Source organism: Lagopus leucura, unplaced genomic scaffold (assembly GCF_019238085.1).
Source record: "Lagopus leucura isolate 7727_CA_CO unplaced genomic scaffold, USGS_WTPT01 Super-Scaffold_100012, whole genome shotgun sequence".
Classification (NCBI taxonomy): domain Eukaryota; kingdom Metazoa; phylum Chordata; class Aves; order Galliformes; family Phasianidae; genus Lagopus; species Lagopus leucura.
In genome coordinates, this window is record NW_024962267.1 from 15252319 (window position 1) to 15277234 (window position 24916).

At 37.1% G+C, this 24916-nt stretch overlaps 1 protein-coding gene across 7 annotated transcripts in view; it reads left to right on the plus strand.

Moving 5' to 3' along the window:
• The window catches only part of TFPI (tissue factor pathway inhibitor), a 211789-nt gene that overhangs the window by 165964 nt on the left and 20909 nt on the right, over positions 1–24916 (plus strand). For 6 of the 7 annotated variants that reach the window (XM_042874827.1, XM_042874829.1, XM_042874831.1 and 3 more), the window contains 2 exons: positions 11350–11423; positions 23623–23741. In XM_042874827.1, coding sequence (XP_042730761.1) covers positions 11419–11423; positions 23623–23741 — 124 coding nt within the window. In that variant the 5' untranslated portion in view covers positions 11350–11418. Of the gene's footprint in view, positions 1–11349; positions 11424–15415; positions 15621–23622; positions 23742–24916 lie in introns of those variants that run through there. The other variant, XM_042874830.1, reaches the window with a different exon arrangement.

A 24916-nucleotide genomic window follows, 5' to 3' on the forward strand; every position in this document is an offset into this window, starting at 1 on the left:
CTGCCATCTCTACACTACAGATTAAGAGGTTGTTGTTTTTTTTTCCATTTAAAAAGACAGTTTAGGAAGTATGTGATGTTACCTGTCAAACCCATGGTAGTACTGAAATCAAATGCTCACAACTCTAAAGCATACTCTGTAAAATTTTATTTATAATTTCTCTGTAAATCATGTGCTGAAATTTACGTTGTATGGAAATTGCATACCTGACTATTCATTGTTTGTATTTTAGAAGGTTTGTGTTAATATGTCATTTTTTTAAATACTTCTGACCTCTGGAAATAGCAGTTTCCATTCTTGACCATGTTTTGTTGGTGTTAGGAGTTAGCATTATTACTTATATTCCAGTGTAATTTGGGCAAATTACCTAAAATGATTGATAATCTATGCACAAAAAAAAGAAGGCTAATTAAAGGGTGAAAAATGGGGAAGGAAAAGGGAAAAAGCTCGATTTAACTGATAGCTTATGGCTTTTGCAGCTATCAAGGGTTTTACGTGTAGTTCAAGCCCATCACTTTGCTCTGGAGTTAATTTCAAGATCGAGTGACACAGTAAGTAAATTCTGACATTACCAGCATGGATTGCATTTTAATAAGGAAATTACATTGTAGGCACACAATCTGAAATGTAGATTAAACTCTGCAAGCTGGCACTTTGCAGTTAAGATCTATGAAATAATGACAAAAGACAGATTGTGCAAAAAATACATTCTGTTGATGTGGGCTGGAAGAAACTCTTTGTGTTTCTGCCTTAATTTTCTTTCCTAAGTAGTTACTTTTATTCCAATTCCAAATATTGCAGATATTGTTTCTAGGTTTGTTGTTGTCTGTAAGTTTTATGAACTTTGCATCTTATGTTAATTTCAATGGATTTTTGTTAGTTTATTGAAAAATTATTGACTTGGCATTTAGAATTACTCTGGCATAATGTAAAAATATACTCCAACACCCTTTAAAATTACTGTTACCCCAATGTTTTCTGAGCCCACTAGTTTCAGTTTTACTTCTTAATCCATGATTAAATGGCAGTTGCTACTGTATTGCTTGCTAACGAGCTGTAGTTAAACTGGTTAAACATACTGTATTATCTATTCTTAACTTTCCTTACAAGGATCTGGATTTCCTTGGCCATTAATTCAACCACGTGATGTTTTCAAGTGTGTTGCTAGTTTTATGAGTATATGTGGGGAAGATAAACTTCAACAGATTTTTTTCCATCTCTTCATCTTGAATGGATAAAGGGGAAAGAAGGGTTTGATCTTCACAAATGCCTTAGTTGGTAGTAAGGGCAGTTGTCAATTCTAAAAATAATTGTACTTTTTAATGAGTGAGATTCATGGCAGGTAATGTGAGAAAATATCACAGCAGAACTTCATGTTCTTCATGTAGTATGAGATATTAAGACATAATATATATTCCTGCAGCATATATAACAGATTATTTATTTATAGAGAGAGATTACTTTCGGCTACTGTTACTGTGGTGTGCTTTATGTGTTTTTTAGGTAAAAGGGTCAATTGCCAATGTTATTTATGCCAATGTTATTGAATTTCTGTCAAAAAGTCAGGTTTAAAAAAGTGTTGCAAAGAATGAATAAAAAAAGAAACATAAAAATATGTGAACTGATAAATTATTCCCTCAAGTCTAAAAGTAGAATTAACATCTGTTGCCTGCTGTGGCTTTCTAATTTTTTTGTGGGATGAATACAAATGTCTGACACAGCAGGCTTTCTGGCATGAGGGCACATGTGGCAGCTAAATCATCCCTCCAGCACCAAGACAAAAAAGGGCAGTTAGTCACCAGCAAGACATTATGACACTTCTTAAACTGAAACCAGAAATAATGCTTTTCATCAAACTCTCTTTTCATCAAACTTGGTTCAGAACAGATATTGTATTAAATGGAGTAGGAGAAGTCTGACTGGGGAGCCTGTGTGTTATCTGACCTAAGTTTTGAAGTTTGTATGCTAGTCCAAGGCTGAGGAATGTATGTTGGAGTCTTGGCCATAAAGTAGTTTGATCTTTTTGTTAAATGTCTCAGAATGATGATTCAACAGTAATGATTCAATTTAATGGTTCTGTGTCGAGAATGTGGTTCTGCATAAATAGCCAGCTGTGTTAGAACATGGTTCAGATATCATACAATCACGGAATCACAGGGATTGGAATGGATGTCTGGATAGCACCTATTCCAATTCCAGTTCCCCTCCCTTAAAGCAGGTTCCCTACAGTAGGTTACAAAGAGAAGCCTCCAGGTGAGTTTTGAGTATATCTCCAAAGAAGGAGCCTCCACAGACTCTTTAAGGAATGCGAGCTTAGCTCTCTGCTCTGCATTGCTGAAATAGAAAGCTTATGTTTTGTCTTATGCAGTTTGTGGAAATGGACAATGTGTTACTCCACTGAAAAAAAAGGGTAGAGTTCTGCTGCAGTTGTCCAGGCCTGTGTCAGTATCAGTGTCCTTTTTGATTCACTTCTTCAGGCCTTTGTTGCACAAGAGTTATTAAATTCCTTGGCTAACAGGCTGGTCTCATTAGGCAAACAGAAAGCAGTGTGTGTGTTCTCCCTCTGCATGGTGAAAATTGACCTGCATTGCTGACAACTTGCATCTGTATCACATATTGTCTGTGCATAAAATTGCTTCTTAATGACTTGACTTCTCATATTACATAATGATTAATTGCTTGTGGTGCAATTCTTAACTTTCAGATCCTGTTCATGCAAAGTAGAGCTGTGCTATACTTTCACAGAATCAAATAATACTGACAGGTTAACTTCTTAATTTCTCAGTGACACTATGCTTTATACTTACCTGATATCATTGCTCATTTCTTTATTTTCTTTTCTGATTTTTCTTTATCATTTTTTTCTTAGAAGACTTTATTTTACCAACTATTTTTACCTCATAGGTCTGTCTTTGTCCCAGTTTACTGAAATGCCTCAGTAATTTGATTAGTATGCTTAGTTCCTAGAAAGTATTGCATGTAAGGATTAAAAAAAAACACACGCACACACAAAAAAAACAGCAATTAAGCAAACACTACAAAACCATGATGTTAGTGACTTGAATAGCATACTAACTATGCACTGAAATAGGCCAGAACTGGGGCATACCTCCCTTCACACCCCCAGTGACTGATCTGCTTCTCTGAGTAGTGTATCTAAAACCTGCTAGAGCCAGACAGCTGCACAGATTTGCCAGATGTCAAAGTATCTCTATGCCTGTGAGTTGGTAAATATTCAGAGTTCCATTGCATTCCACTGAAACTCCTCTTACTTTGGAGGAAAAGAGGTGCTCTCACAGGTAGCCACTGTACCACCTGAGTTTCAGTGTGTTTTTTTCGTATTACATATACTTAACAAAAGTATATTTATTCTGTGGACAGATGACTGTGTTTTCTGTAACCATAGAAGAGTACCACATACAAAATGCTTGCTATGTTGAGCAACATTTTAAAACAAATGTGGTGTTTTGTTTGTTTTTTAATCTTTTGGGAAATTGAAGTACTTAAACTCTGTATATCAGATAGGTAGTAAATAAATGACAATTCCTGTGCTGGTCCTGTCTTCATCCTGTACGTACTTTAGTAACCTGTACTGCCTTGATTTGTGTATCTTCTAACAGAGCAAGGTTTCATTGCCCTAGTGATAAAGCTACCCTGAGTAGACTCTATTTTCAAGCCTACTTTGAAATAAAAGGTAGGCAGTTTTTTTTTTCTAGGCACTTGGAAGGTATTAGCATAAGGGAAAAAGGTCTGTTAGCGAGCTAGGAAGAAAGTTCCAGGCTGGTTTTGCTCTGTACAGTGAGGCTGCCTTATTCAGAGCTGCAGTGCTTTTCTTTGATTCCATAGGCATGGAGTGGGTTGGTATGCACCAAAAAAAAAAAAATACATTTTTTTCCCCATTTTATCTCTCAGTGAAAACTACCACCAAAGTCACAAATGCTTCTTGAAAATAACTGCAGGTAACCAAGTGAAGTATTGTGAAGTGTCATGTTTTTCACCAAACAGCAGTAATCAGTCACCAGCAAACTAAGTTTGGTGTTAAGCACATGCCCCGTGATATGCTCATTACCCAGGCAATACCTAATTGAGTAGTCAGTGCCCCCTTAATTCCATAAGCAGAAAAAACTGGTAGCCCATTACTCATGTGGTTATTTGGTTAATCATTTTTCTGTTGTCTCCTGTAAGCAAAAGATTGATAGCTGAGAAAGATTTTGATAAGAAAATCAAATGTGTATACTCCCTTAGATGATATATACATACATATGATACATAGGCTACGTTTAGTAGAAAATGATTTTGTTTTTGGGGAAAAAAAAAAAGGAAAAAAAAGTTTACTGAGAGGGGAACCTGATTTAGAATGAATATTTTTATTTCCAAAAATACATATAAAATCTTTGTAGGGGTTCATCTTTAAATAAATGTGTGTCTTGCTTTGGGCAATTGCAACTTTTCTGGGTTATTTTTTCCTTCTTTCCAGCTGGCCTGTCCACCTGCCCGCTGTTCGTGTCCAAAAAGCACAGGTCAAAAACCAGTGAGATTTTTTTAAACAACAGAACACATTAGTCATGACAATGCCTGTGTTCTTGATTGCTTGCAAAATTTTGACACAACCTGCAAATAAATTGCATGCTGACTTTTATCACTGAATAAACTAATGGACTTCATGTTGAGAAAAAGATCATAGAGGTGGTGGTGTAGAAGAAAGATTAAATTGAATATGTTCTTGTGCATGTATTCACAAAGTATTACTTTCCTCATGAATGACCTATTACAAAGAAGGATGCTTTGTCTTGTTTTGTCATTAAATTTGACTTCATCTGAACCACACTAGAAGAAATGAAGTGAACCTTGAATTTAAAAAAATACTGTTGCCCTGTTGTCTGAATGAATATACATCGTCTTGCATGCCTATCTAGAACAAGTCCTGAAAAAACTTCATTTTTCTTAACATCAGCATTTGAAGAATTCTAACCCCATTCTGGATCTGTGTCCTGTTCAAGTTCTTTTTATAGATTATATGTCCACATTTCAACTTTTCTTTCTTTTGCTTGTTCATCATTAAAGGAATAAAAATGAGAGGCAAGTTTGCAATTTGGCATGCTTCAGATTAAATCATCGGTCGTTCTACTTTGTGTGCCTGATAAACGAAATGGACAGAGTTACAGGATTCCTGTGCTTAGGTGCGAATAACCATCACCTTGTTCCCTTCTGTGGAACACAAAGTGGGGGAATTAAGTTATTTCTTTAAAGCATAACTGAAATATTTATGCAACTTCGATCCTCAAAATAAACCAAAAATGCTTCTGAGAATGATTTGCACTCAGAAATCCTTCTGACTAGATAGGAAATGCAATGCGGTCCTTAAGATGCCTCATGGGCTGCAGACCTGTTGACATCCTTCTGTTCAAAGTAAAGGAATGTTCTGTAGTTTCTGCAGTTTTCTAGATAAAAAACGTATTAAGTTCTTCATGTTCTGTATCTTGGAACAGTGCTCTTCCCACTACTCATCTGACACTTCCAGTCTGTACAGCAACCTGAAAGCACAAGGCTGCATGTACAGAAATGAGCATTTAAAAATGGCAGTTAACCAAAGGTATTCATGCTCAGAAGAAATCACAGTGAAATGTATGATGCACCCTTTCTTCTTTGAATATTAATTCAAACATACACACAAAAAAAATTGCTTTTTCCTAATATATGTTCTCTGATCTCACTCCTGTGCATCTTTCACTCCTGAGAGGTATAGCAGTAGAACTGCTAGAGATCTCTACTAGTAGAGCTTCTGCCTTATGTGATGTGAGCATATGCTTTATTTACAGTCAGTGTGATGGTTTTTCATTGAAACAATGGATTGTAAATCCTTGTAATCTCTTCCAGTGTTAAGATAACATACGCAGTCATGAAGATTGTTTATGTATTATTACTGAATGGCGTAGCCTGCTCAAAGCATGTTATGGCTGTAAATAATCACTTCCTCACCTGATAACAATTTCTTTCCCTTTAGGTTGCTCGTGAGCAGCTGAAACAGAAAAAAAAAAAAAAAGAAAAAAAAAAAGAAAAAAAAAGCAGCCAGCCTGTAATAACCTTGATTCATAATTGTGTGTATTCATTTGGCCTCCTGCCCTCCTCACCTCATATCACTTACTTAGCATTATCTCAGGAAAGAAATCCAAGTTTCTGATTGGACTTTGACTATCCTTGCATGGTTTTCTTCCTGGATTCAGTAGGTTCTCTGCTGATGATCAGAGATGTTTGTGCAGCTTATGTTCAGATATTGAGAGAAAATTGCTTCATTATCTGTATTACTGCAAGTAGTTTGTATTAAGAGCTTCCTTGAAATTTAAGTGCAAGCAGTGGCAGCCTTGCACGTATGAGGATTATTCTGTGAAATAAATATGTATGCTTGCATTAGAATAGTCATCCAGTGTATTAGAGCTGACTGTGTATTACACTATCTTGGCTTTAGATGGGCTTTGTTACCCTGAAGTGTAAGGAAGCAAAAACTATGACCCCTACTCTCCCACATGCTGTAAAGAAATAAAACAAGCTGTCAGGTTTCTGCCAGAATCTAGAAGAGATTTGTGTGGTATTGGAAAGAAATTGTGGAGGATCAAATAGAAATACAGAGTAATACTTAATCTTCTTTTACCAGTAGCACCCAGGCTTTATGAAAAATCCTTCCTCTTGATGTGTTTTCTTATTAAAAAGGTCTAATTTAGGGAATGTGGATGGAGACTTCAAGTCTTGATCCAGTTTCACAGTGATGTTTAATAAAGATTGATTACTGCAGCCTCACAAAATTAGTAGCAAAAGGAAATCTCATTGGTAAATAACCTGCTGTAGGTTTTGTTTGGAGAGGCATACAAAAATGTGATGATACGTTTTGACTTGTGTCTTTCACAGTGATTATGAAAAAGTTTTCTATGTGAATGTAGTATTTTGGTGGGCGATGTTTGTCATTTAAAATTATTCCACCACTAGCTAGTATTCTACAGAAATTAAATTTGATGTTTTCCTTAGAAGTTACTGACCAATATACTTTTGCTGATGAGACAAAATTCAGTTGTAAATACAGTTTAATGTAGATTTCCTGTGAAAAATTTTTCTCCTTTGTAAAAAGACTTCCTTCTTGCAGTTTTGTTACTCATGTGTTTCAGACATAAGCACATGCTTGAGGGATTTTGGCTGGTCAGCATCCTAGATGTTTACTCTTCATTTTGAAAAGATTAAGCCCGAATGGAAAACTCTTGTGCATAGCATTATGTTCCGTTTCCTGTCTCTTGAGACAGGCAATCTTGCAAAAGATCTTTTTCAAGTTTTCTATTTTTGTTGGTGCACCATGAAACTATTTCTCATAGGAAGTGTGTTGAACCCTGTATGTTAGTTGAAGTCATTTCTCTATCAAAGAAAGGAGCTGCTGACTGCAGCTGGAAATTCTGTGAAGCTGCCAGTACTTCATGATTTCAGTGCGGAGCTGTTAATTGGTCCAGCCTGAGATTTAGTGAAACACCTCTGAACTTCATCTTCTGGTTTGTAACAAAATCCAAAGATGTAAAAATTTTTTTTATTTCAAGGCTGCATTATAAACATTTTTTGTAAATTTTCATTGGAACTAACTGACTTTCCACTTATGTGTTCTCATACTTGCTTTATCTGATAGGAATTCTTTATCCATTGCCCTTTTTATAACCTGTCTCTTCAGAGTAGGATCTCTGATATTTAGACTTCCTATCCATGTTTAATCTGCTCATAATGTATTAAATATTCTCAGTTGCTGGAAAAAAAAAAATAGTACTGGGAAAATGAGATTTTTGTCTCACTGCCAGGCAGCATGAACTTTGCTGAAGATGGATTAGCATTCTGTTACCTGAGAAGCACCAATTGTCCTTAGCTTCATGGAGAGTATGAGCATGGCACAGGACAGACAATTGTTCTATGCCTTCTAGGAGTTGCATTTGCCCTGTAAATAATCCTCTGGTAAGTAGGCTCATTGCAGGAGCACTGTCACACAGGAGCAATTGGCTTTTTTAGTAGTCTGCTTTCTTCTCATGAGAACACCTCAGGAACTTGTTAGGCTTGGATATGTTTTCTAAGATAGCAGCTGAAGACAGTCATGATGTATGCAGCATTTTCAGGAAATGTTCTCGGTATCTTCTAAAGAAGCCTTTTCCTCTCCAGGTAATATGCTTGGGCTGTCTGCAAGCCAGTGAGTTGGGGAGCTAGTGACCAGGCTCAGAATAGTGGAGGTCTTCATCCTAGGAGTTGGGCATAATGCTTTGTTTCATTTTTCTGCCAGCCCTTCAGTTTGCTGTTCATCTGGTTGTATTGTCTTTCTATAGCTGGTATAGTGATAAGGAGCGAGCATGACGATGGAACACACAACTAACACGGGCAAACTGGCATTATGCAAGAGCATAATGACCCTGTGTTTGAAGTGGGATGAGCAGAAGGAAGCAGATTTGACATTGCAGTAGATGCAGATTTGGCAAGTTTGTTAGTAAATACATTGTTACTGCTTAGACTTCCCTGAGCTGGCAGCAATTGGTGGTGTCCTCAGCTGCCATTTCCTACTGTTACTCATCCTTTCATAATACTTTTCTGAAAACATATTGTGAAACTCCTGTTGTTGCTCCTTATGTCATGGTCTGAGCATCTCTCATGCCTACTTTATTTTCCAGCCATATCATAGAGGAGTATTTAGCCTCGCAGGTTGTGAGAAGCTGTTGTGTTTAAAAACTGAAAAGCAAAATGTCATAGAAGGCTGCTTAGGCTCTCTTCAGAGGAGCCTCTATAACCAGTGGCTTCCAGTAAAATTCACCACAGAGAAAACAATTTTCATTTCTGTTCATTATTTATTAAGACAAGGGACGTTCAGACACACTCATAACTTTCTCAGAAATCAATACAAAATACAGAGACAGGAAATAATGCTCGTTCTTGGTCATCTATCGAAATGTTCCTTTGAGTTTCATTTTGGTTAATTTAAACAAGAGGTGGAAACAGTTGAATACTGCTATGATAATACATCTATAGTTGATAACTGTAATGGCGATATAACGCATATCAAGGGGGTTTGGAAAAGTATCTATAAGGAGGCTGACTTCTTAATAATGCTTGTTTAAGTTACTAGAGCTTGAAGATTGCAAACTTGTAGATTAATGTTTCTCTGGTTTAGCTTTTCCTTAAGCCAACTAAGGCAAGAGGTGTTGTACTATTTTCAGTAATTACACATTACATTTAATTTTTTATATAGACCTACCTAGTAAAGTATTTTGGAGTGTTTTTAGAAATATTATGTCAATGTTATATATGCATATATACACGCATTTAATTATGGTGTTATTGTGTATATATTTATATATATGTTCCTGTGTATATACACTAGAATTGAGCATTTTTGTACATATAAAATATATATTCAGAAATCAAGCTCTTAGCAACAAAAGCAAAGAATGGGCATGCTTTCTCACTAAAAGAGAAGCAGTTCTGAAATTAAGTGAAAACTGAGCTAGTAGTTATTTCACAAAGCATAGACTTATCCTAAGGCCTTATCTCTGTCTATAATAAAAGTCATACTAACTTCATCCTGAATAAGAAAGAAATCCTTTAAAAAAAAACAAATAGGTAACTTTATCATCTGTTTCCAGATAAAATGTCTAACTGCTTAGTGCTGCAACAGTGACATCTAGTGACTAAGCCAGGAAGTTTTAGACTTAATCTACATTTTTATCAATGCTGAAGGACATAGATGGAAAGGGAGGGTTATTTCCTAAGATTCTTAGTGAAATACTGAACAGATGATAAGTAGGGGATGCATGAGAATGGAAAACACAGTGAATAGGTGATTAATTAAAATTATGTAGATGTTGAATTAGCCATTGTGTCTTTGAGAATTTGACATGGTACGAGCCAAGTGAGGAATAAATTATTTTTAAACAATTGATTTCTCCATTGAGACATTGTTTACTGAGAGCATGTAGCATTTCATATAAGTTTTGGTAACCTAACAGTAACAAGAGTTCAACTGGCAGTATCTTTTACATATTTTGTTTCAGGTAAGATCTACCACAGGGATAAATTCTGCTGTACGATGAAAAAGTTTCCGTTTTTATCAGATTTATGAAATAAATAATTCAGAAATGTTTCATGTGTAAGGAAGGTGGCAAATTTCATACCACTCTTTCGTACCTGATTCTGTTTTAATTAAAGTCAATGTGAATTTTGTAATGGAATTTAAATCTCACATAGCTTCTGGCTCTAAAGAATAAGTGGTATTTAGTACTGACCTGACCCCCTACTTCCTCAGTTATTCACATTTGTTGTTGGAACTGATTCTTGAAATATTGCTGTTGTTCAAAATGATATGTGATATATTCTGTACTTTGTTGTTGTTGTAATTGTACTAAGGAAGTAACTTGTGTCTGTGCTTTTCAAAAAGACAGTAATACAAACAAATTATTTAGAATTTCAGCTTTAAAGCATTCCAAGTTTCCAAGTTTCCCGCTGTTTTACCATTTGGAAATTGGTGAATGAAGAAGTAATTGTAAAATTATGTAAGATCATAAATGGAGGAATAAACTGAAAAACTGATTAAGAACCGATAGCACAGCTTCAAGAAGTCCATGCAGTGGAAGTTATGCTGTGCTTACTTGCTCAAGACTCAGTATTCCTTCCAGGCCTCTGCTTCAGATTACTGAGAAGTATGGTACATCCTCAGACTCAGAAATGTAGGCTGTTTCTCAGTCACTGAAATAATTGGAAAACTTGAAAAGTGAAAAACTTGAAAAATATATTTAAAAGAGATTTTTAGAGTACTGCAAAAGTAAAGTTACTGTGATGTACTGTATTCTGTGGAAAGTTGTAAAAGAATTAAGCAATAGAAAAATGAATTGGCATCACTAGGGGGCAATAAAACATCAGAAATATCTATATTGTTGAAGAAGAATGCAAATAATGTTATGCCCTCACTGACAGAGTCACTTGTGTTATGACCTGAAGAACAGCTTGCATAGGCAAACACTTCTGTGTTTCTCCTGCTGTGTTTTATTGCCAGTCTTTCCTCATGGATTATAGATTTCCCCAAAATAATGTATTGTATATGCATATTATTGTATATAGTGTATATTGTATATGCATAAGGAAAAGTTTGCGTAATGCAAATGCTTTGCCTGCATTTTGTCACAGTAAAATAGAAATATTTGACATTTGCTACAATTTTTGTTTCTGAACACCACCGCGTTCAAGTATAACATTTTGCTAAGACTTACCAATTTTGCACAAATAAAGTAAAGCTGTATAGTATTGGAAAATTTAAATCTGAAATTCAGTGTCTCTCTCTGTCCACTTCAGCCTCTGTAATCTTCAACTCAGACTGATGACAGAAATTCCAGATGACTGCTGCTTCAGTACTCTTAAGCTATGAGGTTAGTTATCAACTATTTCCATCTTCCTGATGTTCTGCTGGTACTGTGTATCTGTTTACTGATAGAAAGGTAAGAAGGCCATTAAAAAAAAATAGAGCTGTAAGACAAATTTTGGGGCACAATTACAGTATAAACTACATTTGTGTCAGATTTCTTAATAGAAATTTTTGGAGACGCGAGCGATCTTGAAAGCATTTACAAAATCATAGAATTGAAGGGATTGGAAGGGACCTCTAGAGATCATCGAGACCAACCCCCCTGCCAAAGCAGGCTCCCTAAACCAGGTCACACAGGTAGGCGTCCAGGCGAGACTTGAGTATCTCCAGGGAAGGAGACTCCACAACCCCCCTGGGCAGCCTGTTCCAGTGCTCTGTCATCTCACTGTAAAGAAATTCTTACGCACATTTGTGCGGAACTTCCTATGCTGCAGCTTATGTCCGTCTCCCCCTGTCCTGTACCACTGAAAAGAGACTGGCCTCACCACTATGGCCCCCACACCTCAGATATTTATAAACCTTGATAAGGTCATCTCTCAGTCATCTTTTCTCAGGGCTAAACAGACCCAGTTCACTCAGCCTTTCTTAATAAGAGAGATGCTCCAGGCCCCTCACTATCTTCGTGGCCCTCCGCTGGACTCTTTCCAAGAGGTCCCTGTCTTTTTTGTACTGGGGAGCCCAGAACTGGATGCAGTACTCCAGATGAGGCCTCACCAGGGCAGAGTAGAGGGGGAGGATCACCTCCCTCGACCTGCTGGCCACGGTCTTTTCAATGCACCCCAGGATGCCATTGGCCTTTTTGGCCATGAGGGCACACTGCTGGCTCATGGCCAACCTGTTGTCCACCAGGATGCCCAGGTCCCTCTCTGCAGAGCTCCTCTGCAGCGGCTCATCCCCCAGCCTGTATTGGTGCATGCAATTATTCCTCCCTAGGTGTAAGACTCTACAATTGCTTTTGTTGAACCTCATCCAGTTTCTTACTGCCCGGCTCTCCAGCCTGTCCAGGTCTCACTGAACGGCAGCACAGCCTTCAGGCGTGTCAGCCAATCCTCCCAACTTCGTATCATCAGCAAACTTGCTGAGGGTGGCCACTATCCCCTCATCAAGGTCACTGATGAAGATGTTGAACAAGACCGGACCCAGCACAGACCCATGGGGGACACCACTGGTTACAGGTCTCCAGCCAGACTGCACCACCACCAACGACCCTTTGCGCTCTGCCAGTCAGCCAGTTCTCAACCCACTTCACTGTCCACTTGTCTATCCAACACTTCCTCAGCTTTGTTATAAGGATGTCATGGGAGACAGTATCAAATGCTCCTTGCTCATCCACACAGGTCTCCTGCCTCCTTTTCCCAATTTCTTGCTCACAGGTACACACCGATCCTGAGCTTGGAAGAAGAGCTGTTTAAATGCTGACCAGCTCTCAGAGGCCCCCTTGCCTTCTAACACCCAAGCCCATGGGAGATAGCTCCAAGAAGGTCCTGGAAGAGATTGAAGTTGGCTTTCCTAAAGTCCAGGGTAGCAATCCTACTTTCTGCTTTGCTTCTTCCACTCAGAATCTTGAACTCCACCATCTCGTGGTCACTACAACCCAAGCTGCCCCCAACCTTTACTTCCTTAACAAATCCTTCTTACTGGTGAGAATAAGGTCCAGTAGCACCCTTCCGCGTGTCGCTTCCTCCACCACCTGCATCAGAAAGTTGTCTTCAACATACTGCAAGAACCATCTGGACCGTGCGTTCCTGGCCGTGTTGGTTCATCCAGCAAATATCTGGATAGTTGAAGTCCCCCGTAAGCACCAGCGCCTGGGAATGTGATGCTACATCCAGTTGCTTATGGAAGGCCTCATCAACCTCTTCCTCCTGATCTGGGGGTCTGTAGTACACACCCACAACAGTGTCACCCTTACCACCCTGCCCCTTGATTCTCACCCAAAAGCTCTCCACTGCTACATCACTCTCCCCCAAGTGGAGTTCAATACATTCTAGCTACTCTCTCACATAAAGAGCAACTCCACCACCCTGCCTCACTGGCCGATCTTTCCTAAAAAGCACATAGTCCTCCATCACAACACTGCAGTCATGCAAGCTGTCCCACCACGTCTCCATGATCGCAATGACATCGTGACCTCACGACCGCATGCAGAACTCCAGATCTTCCTGTTTATTTCCAATGCTATGCGCGTTAGTATACATGCACTTAAGAGAAGCAGCATCTCCCCACCCCTCTCCAAGCCTTTGAACTCCTTCGTCTCCACCCATCAAGTTCTGTTTTGACCCTCGAACTGCCCCCTCAGTCCCCTTCCCCCTTCATACCTAGTTTAAACACCTGTCAGTAAGTCCCACCAGTTTCTCGGCTAGAACCCTCTTTCCACATGGAGACAGGCTGCTTCTATTTGAAGCCGTCATGCCAGGTGCTGAGTAAATTGCCCCTTGATCAAAAAAACCAAAACTTCTGTGTTTGTACCAACTCCTCAGCCATTTGTTCAAGAGATGGGTTTTTAGGATCATCCTGGTATCTTTCCCTGCTACCAAAGGTACAAATGTAATATCCACCTGCACACCTGTTCCTTCAACTACCCACCCCAGCCCCCTGAAGTCATTTTTGATAGCCTTCAGGCTTTTCTCATTAACTTCTTCACTGCCAGCCTGTACTATCAATGGTAGATAGTAGTCAGAAGGGCAGATCAGTCTGGGAAGTCTCTTAGCAGTGTCCCTGACACTGGGGGGATGTGTCATTTTGGGGAACATAGGTGATGTTATTTCTACTATAAATTTACAGGCAGATTTTTTTAAAAAAAATCACTGTATCATTTTAGTACTTCTGGTTTGGTCCATTTGACTTGTGACTCCTAAGAGATGCACTACCAGATATCAGTTCCTAATGCATGGGCCCCCAAAATATTTTTCAAAAGTTTAATGTTACATACTTGACACACTGCTTCCATTCAGCTAGCTCCTCCTGAAAGCTCTCCCCTTTATCTGAGCTAGGAGCTGATAATTAGTAACTGTATAGCGGAACCCGACCCCCAGTATTTAAGCTGCACCTTTACATTTTGAGTGCCTCTAGTCCCTTTCGGGGAAGGTAATCCATTTAATTATTGATCCAGTTAATAGATGGTCAACTCAGCTGGCTATTGACTTTGCCCTGAGATGTGTTGCAGACATGCTTACAATCCAGAAACAATAGACAGAGTATCCAAAATGCTACCAGAAGCACTTCTGTTTCTTTCAGAACAAATAAGGCTGTTAATTGGATTTGAGAAATTTCCTATCTGTTTCAGGATGTTGATGAGCATACAAATAAAAATCCTCCATGAAAGATTTGATTCGCTTGTTTGCCTGGAAATAATTGCAGTTGGTTACAGCTGCTGATTGTATAAGTTACTGTTCTTCATCTGTTCTTTCTGTTGCTATTTAATTCATTACTTGGGAAATTCCCTTTGTGTTGTGTCCAGGAACAGGATTCTAGCCTACTGTCTTTATATGGGCAAGTTAAATGTCTCTGTCTTACAGGAGTACTGTGGCTGAGAAAAGGGTAGGATACCATAATTATGTTTAGCTTTAGTTTCAGTACATGCCAGCATACTACACAGGAGAACTGTGCATGTTTTACTAAAGGCAGTATAGCCTTTAGCATGGTCAGGCTCCAGATACTGCAATGTAGCCTAGACCTAGTGTGCATAGTATGGCTTTATTTAAAAACAGATGAACATTAAAAAAACAAACAAACATAAACAACAAAAAAAAAAGACACTGGAGTTAAAAACTACAGCATCTTTGTCTTAAATATGCAGTGAACATGGCATTCTCCTGAATCAAAGTCTTCTAGGAACAAATAATAGAAAATTCTATAGTCTGTACGTTCTTTAAAAGTGTATTTCGAGTTAGCTAGTGCTTTTTAGAGAGCAGTCTGCTCAGGCAGATCTGAAAACTTGAAACAGGAAACTTCCCGGCTGCTGCTGCAGATCTCTGACTTCTACCCAGAGTAAACCTCTGTGCTCTGCAAAAGCAGCCACGACTAGCTGATGAATCAACAGGCAGGGGGCTGCTCTAGAAAGATCAGGTTGCAATTTTGCCCTTGTAGTTTTACACCACACCCCCACGTATTATCTTAAGCATGAATTAGTAGGGGAGGATCACATTCAGCACTGATTCAAGAATTCTTTCTGAGTTCAAGAACTGTTCCTAGGAGTTTGGTGAGTACTTTGTGACATACTTTGTTTTATACATCTCTTTTTTAGCTAGTAGAAAAGTGTCTGCTGTTAGGTTTTCTTTAGAGTGTGGTAGATGCAGTACTCAAATATATTTAGATTCCAGAAATATGTGCAGATTAAAAAGGGAGGCTTCTGTATGGCGATCTGAAACAGGACAGCAATTAATGTAGCTTTACAGATATTAATGCAACTCATCTTCGGTTGTCAGAATGCCAGATTAAGGTATTTTTTAACTCCAAATAAGTTGAAGATATTTCAAAGAAAGCCATTAGTTGCAGTTTGAAGGGGAAAAAAAAAAGAAAAAAAAAAACTCTAATTAAAACAATTCCTCTTGTACGACAACTTCAAGGAAGGCTTGACTCAGACATTATTGTGCCAGGCTATTTCAAATCTTTCTAAAGTTTGTAATGTTTGAAGCAGTTAATACTATGAGAACATTTAAGGAGAGGCAAATTAATCTGATGTTAGTACAAATCAATTTCACTCACAATGTGTTACAGAAATTCTCAAGGAAGTAAAACACTCAGACAATGAATAGGATAGTGAGTGAGGCTTGCAGACTTTAGTGATCCGACCATCACTGGGGACTGCTTCAATATCTTATTTAAGATAATCTGCATAAAATTCATTTTCAGTGACTGTTTAATGAAAAACAATGATACTAGTCTGTATTAAAAAAAAAAAAATACTCAACTAAATTAAGCTTTAAATAATGGTTCTAGAAAATATAAATATAACTTAAAAGAGGAAAAGGCATGTAACAATGAGAAAAGTAGAGAGGACAACAATTTAGATGGGGAGAGTATGTGAAAGGTCAGTGTGACTCATACTGTAGAAATTAATCATCAAAGTACTTCATGGAAAACATATAAAGATATAAACCTTCCTTCCTGAATGCCTTACAGACAGTTGCAAAGACAGGAAGTCCAAGCTGTCAGTACAGATATGAACATCTAAGGCAAGCTTAAGTAATTTCTAGGCATCTACTTGGGAAAAATTGTCCTTTTTCTTTTGTAACCTTTTTCATATTCTTTAATTCTACTAGGAGAGAGTTTGTGGTCACCTATGAAGGTGACAAACACTTATATCCCTACTAAATTAATTTAGATTCTTATTTAAGCTGAATTTGAGATACGTAATCATTAAAGAGTTTACATTATGTGCAATGCATACAATTATAACAACATAAAGGAGCTGAAGATGAGAACACAATCTGCTTTGGCCTCTTTTCCTATCACATACATCCCGTATAAATTTTCATTAAAAAGTAGTCACATGAGCAATTAGTTGATAAATCCACATCTTTCATTTTTTAATATAGCTTTTGTGATAGAAAATATTCAACTATACTTTAAATTGACTTTCTTTTCTGGAAGTAAACTTTCAGTAATTCGGTTTATTCTTTCTTTGTGTGCTGTTTGATTTGCAGTCTGGAGATGAATTGGATTTCAGCTGTCATTGTACTTATGTGATCTTCAGAGTGCATTTAGCCTTTCAGCGCAGTGTCCACACTTACTGATATTGCTAATGAAAACTCAGCTGTAACTCATCTACTTAATATTCTAAAAGCAGAATATGTTTGAACTGTAAATTTATGGTCTTCTTGATTCAGGGCTGTATGAACAATTAATGTAATCCAATTTTTGAATTCTCCTTAATATTGGATGTTTAGTGGTCAAAACTCAAGTCTTGGGAATCATCAGGATCTTGTATACTGCAGTTTTGGAGCATGTCATTTACTATCAACTTCCAAAACTTAATGCATTTTGTTTGGATTCTGTTTTGAACAGTCTTTTATCTTCTCTCTTAAAAACTAGGAGAAGCTTGCCATTCCTAAAGAAAAAAAAGCTGTGTAGGTGTGTTATTTAAGGATTGAAAATGGGGTCTGAATGTCTACTGACCTTCACACTTAAACTATATTTAACTTTTTTTTTTTTTTTTTTTAAAGAGAACAAACTACCCTCATTTCTGTGTGTTTATCTTATGAGGCTGTATTTATTTTACTTCACAAGAGTATGGGACAGAGTTTCCCTGGGGACAGAATGAAGCAAAACCATATGGGAAGTCATACAATTCCTTTCCTGTCACAGTTACTTCACAATAAAATAGATTTATTTTTAGTCCATTTAATTTTCTCTTATAACTTTGTTCAATTTCCTTAGGATTTTTTCCCCCCTTTGCTGTTAATGCAACTGCTCATTTTCTTCTGTTAGTGTTGTTGTCACTTTTCCTGATGTGTGCCACACACAAGTGATTATACCCTCCAAGTTACCTTGTTCATTTGATTTGCTCTTTAGACAAAAAAAAATAAAACTAAGCCTTTTAATGTGCTGACCCTAGTCTCAAGAAAGTTCAGCAACCTTCTTGCAGAACACAGAGATTTCAATAAACTGATTTTACAATAACTATATTGAAAGCAGACATTGCAACAAGTAATTTAAAAATAGTTGAATTATAAGAAGGAAATATTGAGCTGGTACAGTTTGAATTAACATAAAGTTGTGCATTAGTGTTTTTGTGTGAACATTTTCTACTTTTCTCCTGAGTAACTGTTAGTCATTTTCTGTCATGTTCCCCTGGCCTCTCCTCCATAGCTTTGTTGAGCTCATTTCACTTCTCTGTCTGGCTAGCTGTGTTGTTTTATTTTGGTTTTGAGTATCTGCAGGGCAATAATGTGAGGCAGTATGAAGCTGGGGTATTCCCAGTGGTCATAATTGCAGCATTAACTGTGCAGTAATCCAATGTCACGCATCGACTGAACTTAAAAGTTTTGCTGTATTCACCTGAGAAAGGGTGAACTAAAGTTGATTATTGACAGAACAAGAAAAATATTATTTTGATGTTGATTATGCGTGCAAAACGTGATTTGTGGTGAGGTTTCATGTTAATTGGCAGGTAGGGTTAAAATTAATCATTGTGGCAGATGGCTTGCTCTTATGCCTTTCTGTAGTAGCTGACAGCTACACTTAGGAGCAATCAAGGAGCTATGCTTCTGTAGTGTGTACAACTTCAGAATGTACACACCTGACACCTATATAGCACTGCAATGATTCAATCCATTAGAGAAGAGCTAAAAGGACAGGTTAGAAGCTTTGCAATGTTGATGTTTGTTGTTTGAGCTGCGGTGCTGGTTGCTAAAGCCTAACTAATTTTACTGCTTGTCTATTCTGTTTGCTTTTGTGATGTGAGGGTAATTACTGTTAGGATGCTGAAGATGTTCCCTGTTTGAAAATGAAATCAGTATTTTTTCTACTATCAGCTACTTTTTGTATGAAACTTAAGACTTGGCACCATTACATGAATCCTGTATACACCTTCACTGCTTAGTTTTCTAAATCTGTTTAATACAAAGTGCTTATGGGCTGTATTTCGCATGAAATGTAACAGGACTGATTTGGATGTATTGTTTTCAAAGCGCAGGATCGACTATGTGGTTGTGGTAGGCTTTTGGTTGTTTTTAGATTTGTGAAATAGTGTACATTAGTGATTTGATTTGCTACGTGGTTAAAAATCATTTGGTAGGAGCAGATTAAAATTTCCTTTCACTGTTGAAAGATATGTCACAATGAAAACAGGGATGGATGTGAGGAGTAGAGATTTACCTCAGATTGGAATATAACGTTACATAGATGCACTTGTCACATATAAAGGAATAACTGACATGCTAATATGGTACCTTGATTTGCATCATTAGTCCTCTATGTGGTGGAAATAGAAATTCAATTAATATGCATTGGGGCTTCTCTTCTGCAAGTATGAAAGAAAGGAAACAGGCAGGTGGAATGTAAAAACTAAGTGCAGAAACTAGTTGCATTAACATCTCTTCTAGTCAGAGAAGATATTCTGTGATGAGAAGATCTTGACAAAGGTGGATCGATGTGCTAGTGTACAATTGTCATGGTGCTTTCTCAATCTTTTTCACACACAAAGCAGTACCTAAAGGGAAACTGGATATTGCTTCAGGATAATTTTGCACAAAGAAAAATCTTTGTCAAGACAGTACTGCCAGAGTGGTGGAAGGGAAACAATCCCTCTTACTACTAATGCTTTGTTTTACTTTTTAAACCATTCTGTTTTATGTCGTCAAATCAACATGTGACTCTGGAAATAAATCTTAGCAGAAGTCTAGTTTGGTAAGGCTGGGAAGTTGGCTTAGCTCTTGCATTCTTGCTGAGTGTAATGTGTCTTTGTTCTAAAGAAAACTCAGACCTTTAGTAACTACCCCCAAGATAGTGACACTCAAGAGAATAAAAGTACTAACGATGCATCATGGTGGGATACATCTTACCAAACAGAGACGTAAATGTTGGTTAGTGAAACTGACGTGTTTCTTGAGCTAAGCTGGTGTTTTCAGGACTAGGATGCAGATGCATCTCAAAGATACATCTCAACATCTCAAAGTTTTGCATAGCCTGTGACTTGCCTTTCAATGTAAAGGGACTCAATTTTGTTAGAATTGAGAAATGGTGTGATAGACAGTAAATAAACGTGATAATTCAAATAGCTATAAAACAGCACATGCAGTAAAAATGCTTTCAGGCAACTCACTGACTAAACAGGCTGAGAAACAATGCTACAGGTATGTTCAATTAATCATCTGTCATACGCCTTCTGGAAGGGTGGTACAAGGTACTGTAGGGCAAATATAACGTCTGAGAACTATGGTGAGCTAATAAAAGTCTGTTTTTATAACAGAGGTGCTAATTAGACTTCCTTATCTTTAATTTCAGGCTGTGCTAAATTTAACTTTCGACTACACATAGCCTATCTCCTGCTATTTGTTCTTCCATGTACTGTATTCTTTGTCTTTTTCCTTTTTTTTTTTTTTCTCTCCCTACCATTTCCTGTGCTGTCAGTGTGATTGAGTCACTTTTACAGTCATTACAATGTCACTTCATGGCATTTTCTGAAACTGTTTCTGGCTACTACGGAAATGCTAGCTTTTGTTTTGCTTTTTCCCATTAACTGGTTAGAGATAAAAACCATGCTGAAAAAACAGCTGTTTCTAAACATTCTGGTAACTATAGAAATTGTGCAGAACATTCTGCTAAATAACCGTACATTAAAAAGGGCTCAGAGAGTGCAGCAAGTTTTCTACTTCTCTGGCCTTTTCTGCTAAAAACAGATAATTTTTTGTTATTTTTTTGCATTTAGGTAGAAGGGTAAAAAAGTCCTGGTTATATGAGACCAAATAATAAAGATCTTCATCACGGAATTTCCTTTATTGTTTGTGGTCTGCTTTCTGTAGCTTGAGAGAAGTGGGTGGCTTTACTCACAAATGAAAGAGTTTAATTATATCAGTAGCTAAGTCACAGTGTTAATTCTGCTATCAGGCAACTTGGATGTTGTCTGTTTTCAGATACCAAAACATCTCTAAAAGCTGGTTAGTTTGTGAGCAGCAGCCTGCCAGTTACTAAGGAACCATTCTTAAGAATTCATGCAAATTTGCCTTACCGACATTTTGATGTATAGAAAAGCCAGTATTAATGTTGAAATGACCTCTGGCTGTTCTAGATTAGAACCTTGCTGGAGTAAGGAGCTATTTGTACTCCCCAAATTTTTCACGTTCTGGTCTCAATATTCAGACCAATTAACATGAATTACTGTGTATTCAAAACATTTCCTAGCATTCCCATGCTGTGGAATCCTTCACTCAAGTTCTTTGATATTTTACTGAGCCGAATGACATAAATCAAGTATTTTGAATTGTGTTTCCCATATTAACGCAATGAGAAATAGAATGAATTAAAAATGCATGATAAAATAATAAGAATTAAAAAATCAGTGTCATGCTTGCAGCTCTAAAACTCTGTTACTGGGCAACTGAATATGCAGTCGGAAAACTTAGGCTCTTCTAGAGGGCTGGGATTGTTTAGTTTAAAAAGCGCTGCCAAATTGATTTTGATCCTGGATTTTACTGTTCCTTAAGGAGTTAAAGGGGTTAGGGATTTAATCATTTCACTACTAAAACGTGTACCTTCTTCATCCAATTTCTACCTACGCATGACGTAGTGCTCTTGGGAGTGTATGACCCTGGGGGAAAGTTAGCCAGAAGAGAGACAATTCTTGCCTTGCCAGTAGACTTTGCAATAAAATATATATTGGGTTAGATAGCAATTTCTCAAAATGAAGAATTTAGACTAAAGCATCAACGAGTCTTATTTCTGATGTGATCCACTTTTCAGGGAAAAATAGGAGTTAAATGCAATAATGGAATTACCATAATTTAAAAGATTTTTCTTCTCTATAGTAATGCACTACTTTATCTTCAGAATCACATGATGACTATTGGTTATGGTAGCTCATGATGTACATAATTCTGTTTTGAAGATTTTTCTCCAGATGGAGAAGAAATTTATTTAGAATTTTCACTTTGGGGTGATTGTCTTACATTTTTCTTCTACTTTGAAACAGACTTGGGGGAATATTTGGTGACGATAAAAATGGATTTACTAAATTTTGCAATCTGAAATCTGTACTGTGTAAATTCCTAGAAGAAGGAATAAAGACCTAAACTAAAATGATAATACTGAAATTGGCATTTCAGTAAAGACTCTTTTTTTCCTCTAATAGTGCATTGTTTTCAAAGGTGATCAGTGAGGGGCAATAGGTAGGGGAAAAATGTTCACCAGTTGTAGAGGGAGAAAATTCTGTCTCTGATTTGATGTTGAAATACAAGAGCAATTTCTGGTTCTGGCACGTATTCTGAGCTGCTGTTACAAATTGGTGGGGGGTTTTCCTGTGTGTATTTCACCCTTCTGAGACATCCTTGCTTGTGTTTTCTTAAATACTATTGTGATGTTTTACTTATAACTTCTTAGCCGAAGATACACCAGTCAGAAAAGTTTAATCTCTTAAAGATGGCTCCTATTTGCTACCTGCTGTAGCTGTAGCATCTCTTCAGCTCTCTTAATACAAAGCTATATGCAAACATCAGTCACAAGCTCTTCTCTCCTCACAGACCCTCTTGCCCTCGTTGTTTTAGCATGTTCGTATCAGCTGTTTTCATAGACGCGAATACGAAAACACTGAAGACAAAATAGTGCCTGTAGGCAAGGAGCTTCCTACTTATTAAGATTTCTGTGAAGCTGATATTAAACAACTTAGCCAAAGTTTAGTATTATACTTAAAGAGAAAAAGGTATCTATAGGGAAGGAGATGTTGAGTCTATTCCCTAATTAGATTTGAGGGTTCCCTAATGAACTTTTAATTAGTTTGGAAATTCTGAAAAATTCTTTCTAAAAATTCATTTCTAAAAATTTAAAGCGAAGGTTTTCCTGAGGTGCTTTCGTATATGTGTGTACAGCTTGACCTTTCACAACTTGAACTTGCCAATAGCTATGAAATAAAGATGTTTCCTTTGTGTGAATGACTACAGCTATACTGTTCTTACATAGAAAAGAATAGCAGTACACTTATTAATTAAAGGATTCAATATTAAAAGGGTCTGCAAGATACAAAATACTGCTTAAAAATTAAAGTCCATGTTGCAGAAAGTTTACTGCTGTGAATTGCAATTTCAAGGAACCTGATATCTATAAAACGATGAGATACTTGTTTAAAAAAAAAAACCACAATCCTATGCTTGAAAATGAATCCTAGGTCTTCAGGTAGAGTAAAATTTATTTGGAAGAATTAGAAATGTCAGTCAACCGTGCTTGTGCAGTTGACATTAAAAACTACTTTATATTAAAAAGTGCTATGTTTTAATTACGGATTCTGGAAAATTGTTTAAAATTGTTGCTTAAATTAAAAATAATAGCAATGCATCTAGTCTATACTGGAGATGGGATCAGCTGAATACAAACACAAAGTCTTGTCCTATTCCTCACTGCGCTTACAACGCTATGCTAGCGTATCTTATATTCTTTTGGAAGCTCATAGTTTGCATATATGCCTGAAAGCTATGTACTACCTTGCTAATAACTTAGACAGAATTGTCAAGGAACTTGATTCAAGTTTACGTTGTTGTTTTTTTATTCAGGAAGATGAAAGGAAGAAAGAGGGGATGTTTCTTACCTTTAACCTTTATCCTGCTGTTTGTCTGTATCGCTGGGCATGCAGCTGATGACTCTGAGGATGGGGAAGAAGAGGATGTTCTGGGTAAGACTTTACAGAAAACTATCTCAAATTAAAAAAAAAAAAAACAATAAAACAAAAAAAGAACACCATGATAAAATGCACTGTAGATGTAAATTTTCAAGGAAACTTGAAAGTTGAGCTAAGTGTAAAACAGTGGTAAACACAAACTTGCCTCTAAATAGTTGGGAGCAGCTTGGATTTTGCATTAAGTTCTAGCAAAATTGTTAGCCAACTGTAAGGGCTTTTGTTTCTCTTGCTTTTTGAAACATCTAATGCTAATCAAACCTGGTATATCAAAATTACTCCCCCTTTAGCTCTGCTTTAGGATCCCTGGGAAACTTCAGTGTTGGTGGAAAGGAATGTGCAGGTATAACTCAGATTTAGCTTCCTATGCGAGGAGATAGAAATATGATGAACAGCACTGTAGGTCTATATTGCTCTCTCCTGTGTGCAGCTCTCTTCAGTCACAGTTAATCTGCAAAGTTTGTTCTAAAGATAATACAATTCTGGATTGCTCTGTTTGTTTTCCTTGGCCTCACGTAAGTTCTCTGTATAATTCCAACTGATCTATTACAGATGGATAAACAAAAACTCACCAGTTAGTACTTGGTGTCAAGAAAAATAATGTCAGAAGTGTGACTTAGAATGAGGGAGGTTCTTGGATTCTCTTACCATTACAAGGTTGTTATTCACTGTACTTTCACTTCATTGATATGGTTTACACTTCTATACTGGGTATCAATGTAAAATATATTTTAGTTTTATCACAAACAATTTTGAGAAAGCAGATGAGAAAGAAATACGCTTTTTGGGCAGTATTAAAATGCTTCTTTTACTTTTAGAAAGTGTTGACTTCTTTCTTATGCTGCAGAGAATGATGTGGTGAATACCTCTCTCATTTGACAGGTCTAATTTTGAAGACTAACAAAGAATACAGCTAAGGGAAACCTTTTGTTATTGTTGTTGGCAGATTAGCTGCACACCTCTTGTCAAATTTCCATCCGGGTTGTTTCTTTCTTTAAGTCTTTTATAGCAGTAATTCTTGGGATAGAAACTATTAATTATGCACAATCATGAAGCTGCTGCAAATGAAGGGAGTGCTTTAATACCATGTTGATATTAGTCACCACATTTTAAATTATAACCCATTCCACATTAGTGCTATACTTAGCATGCTAATGTAGTCAGATGAATTC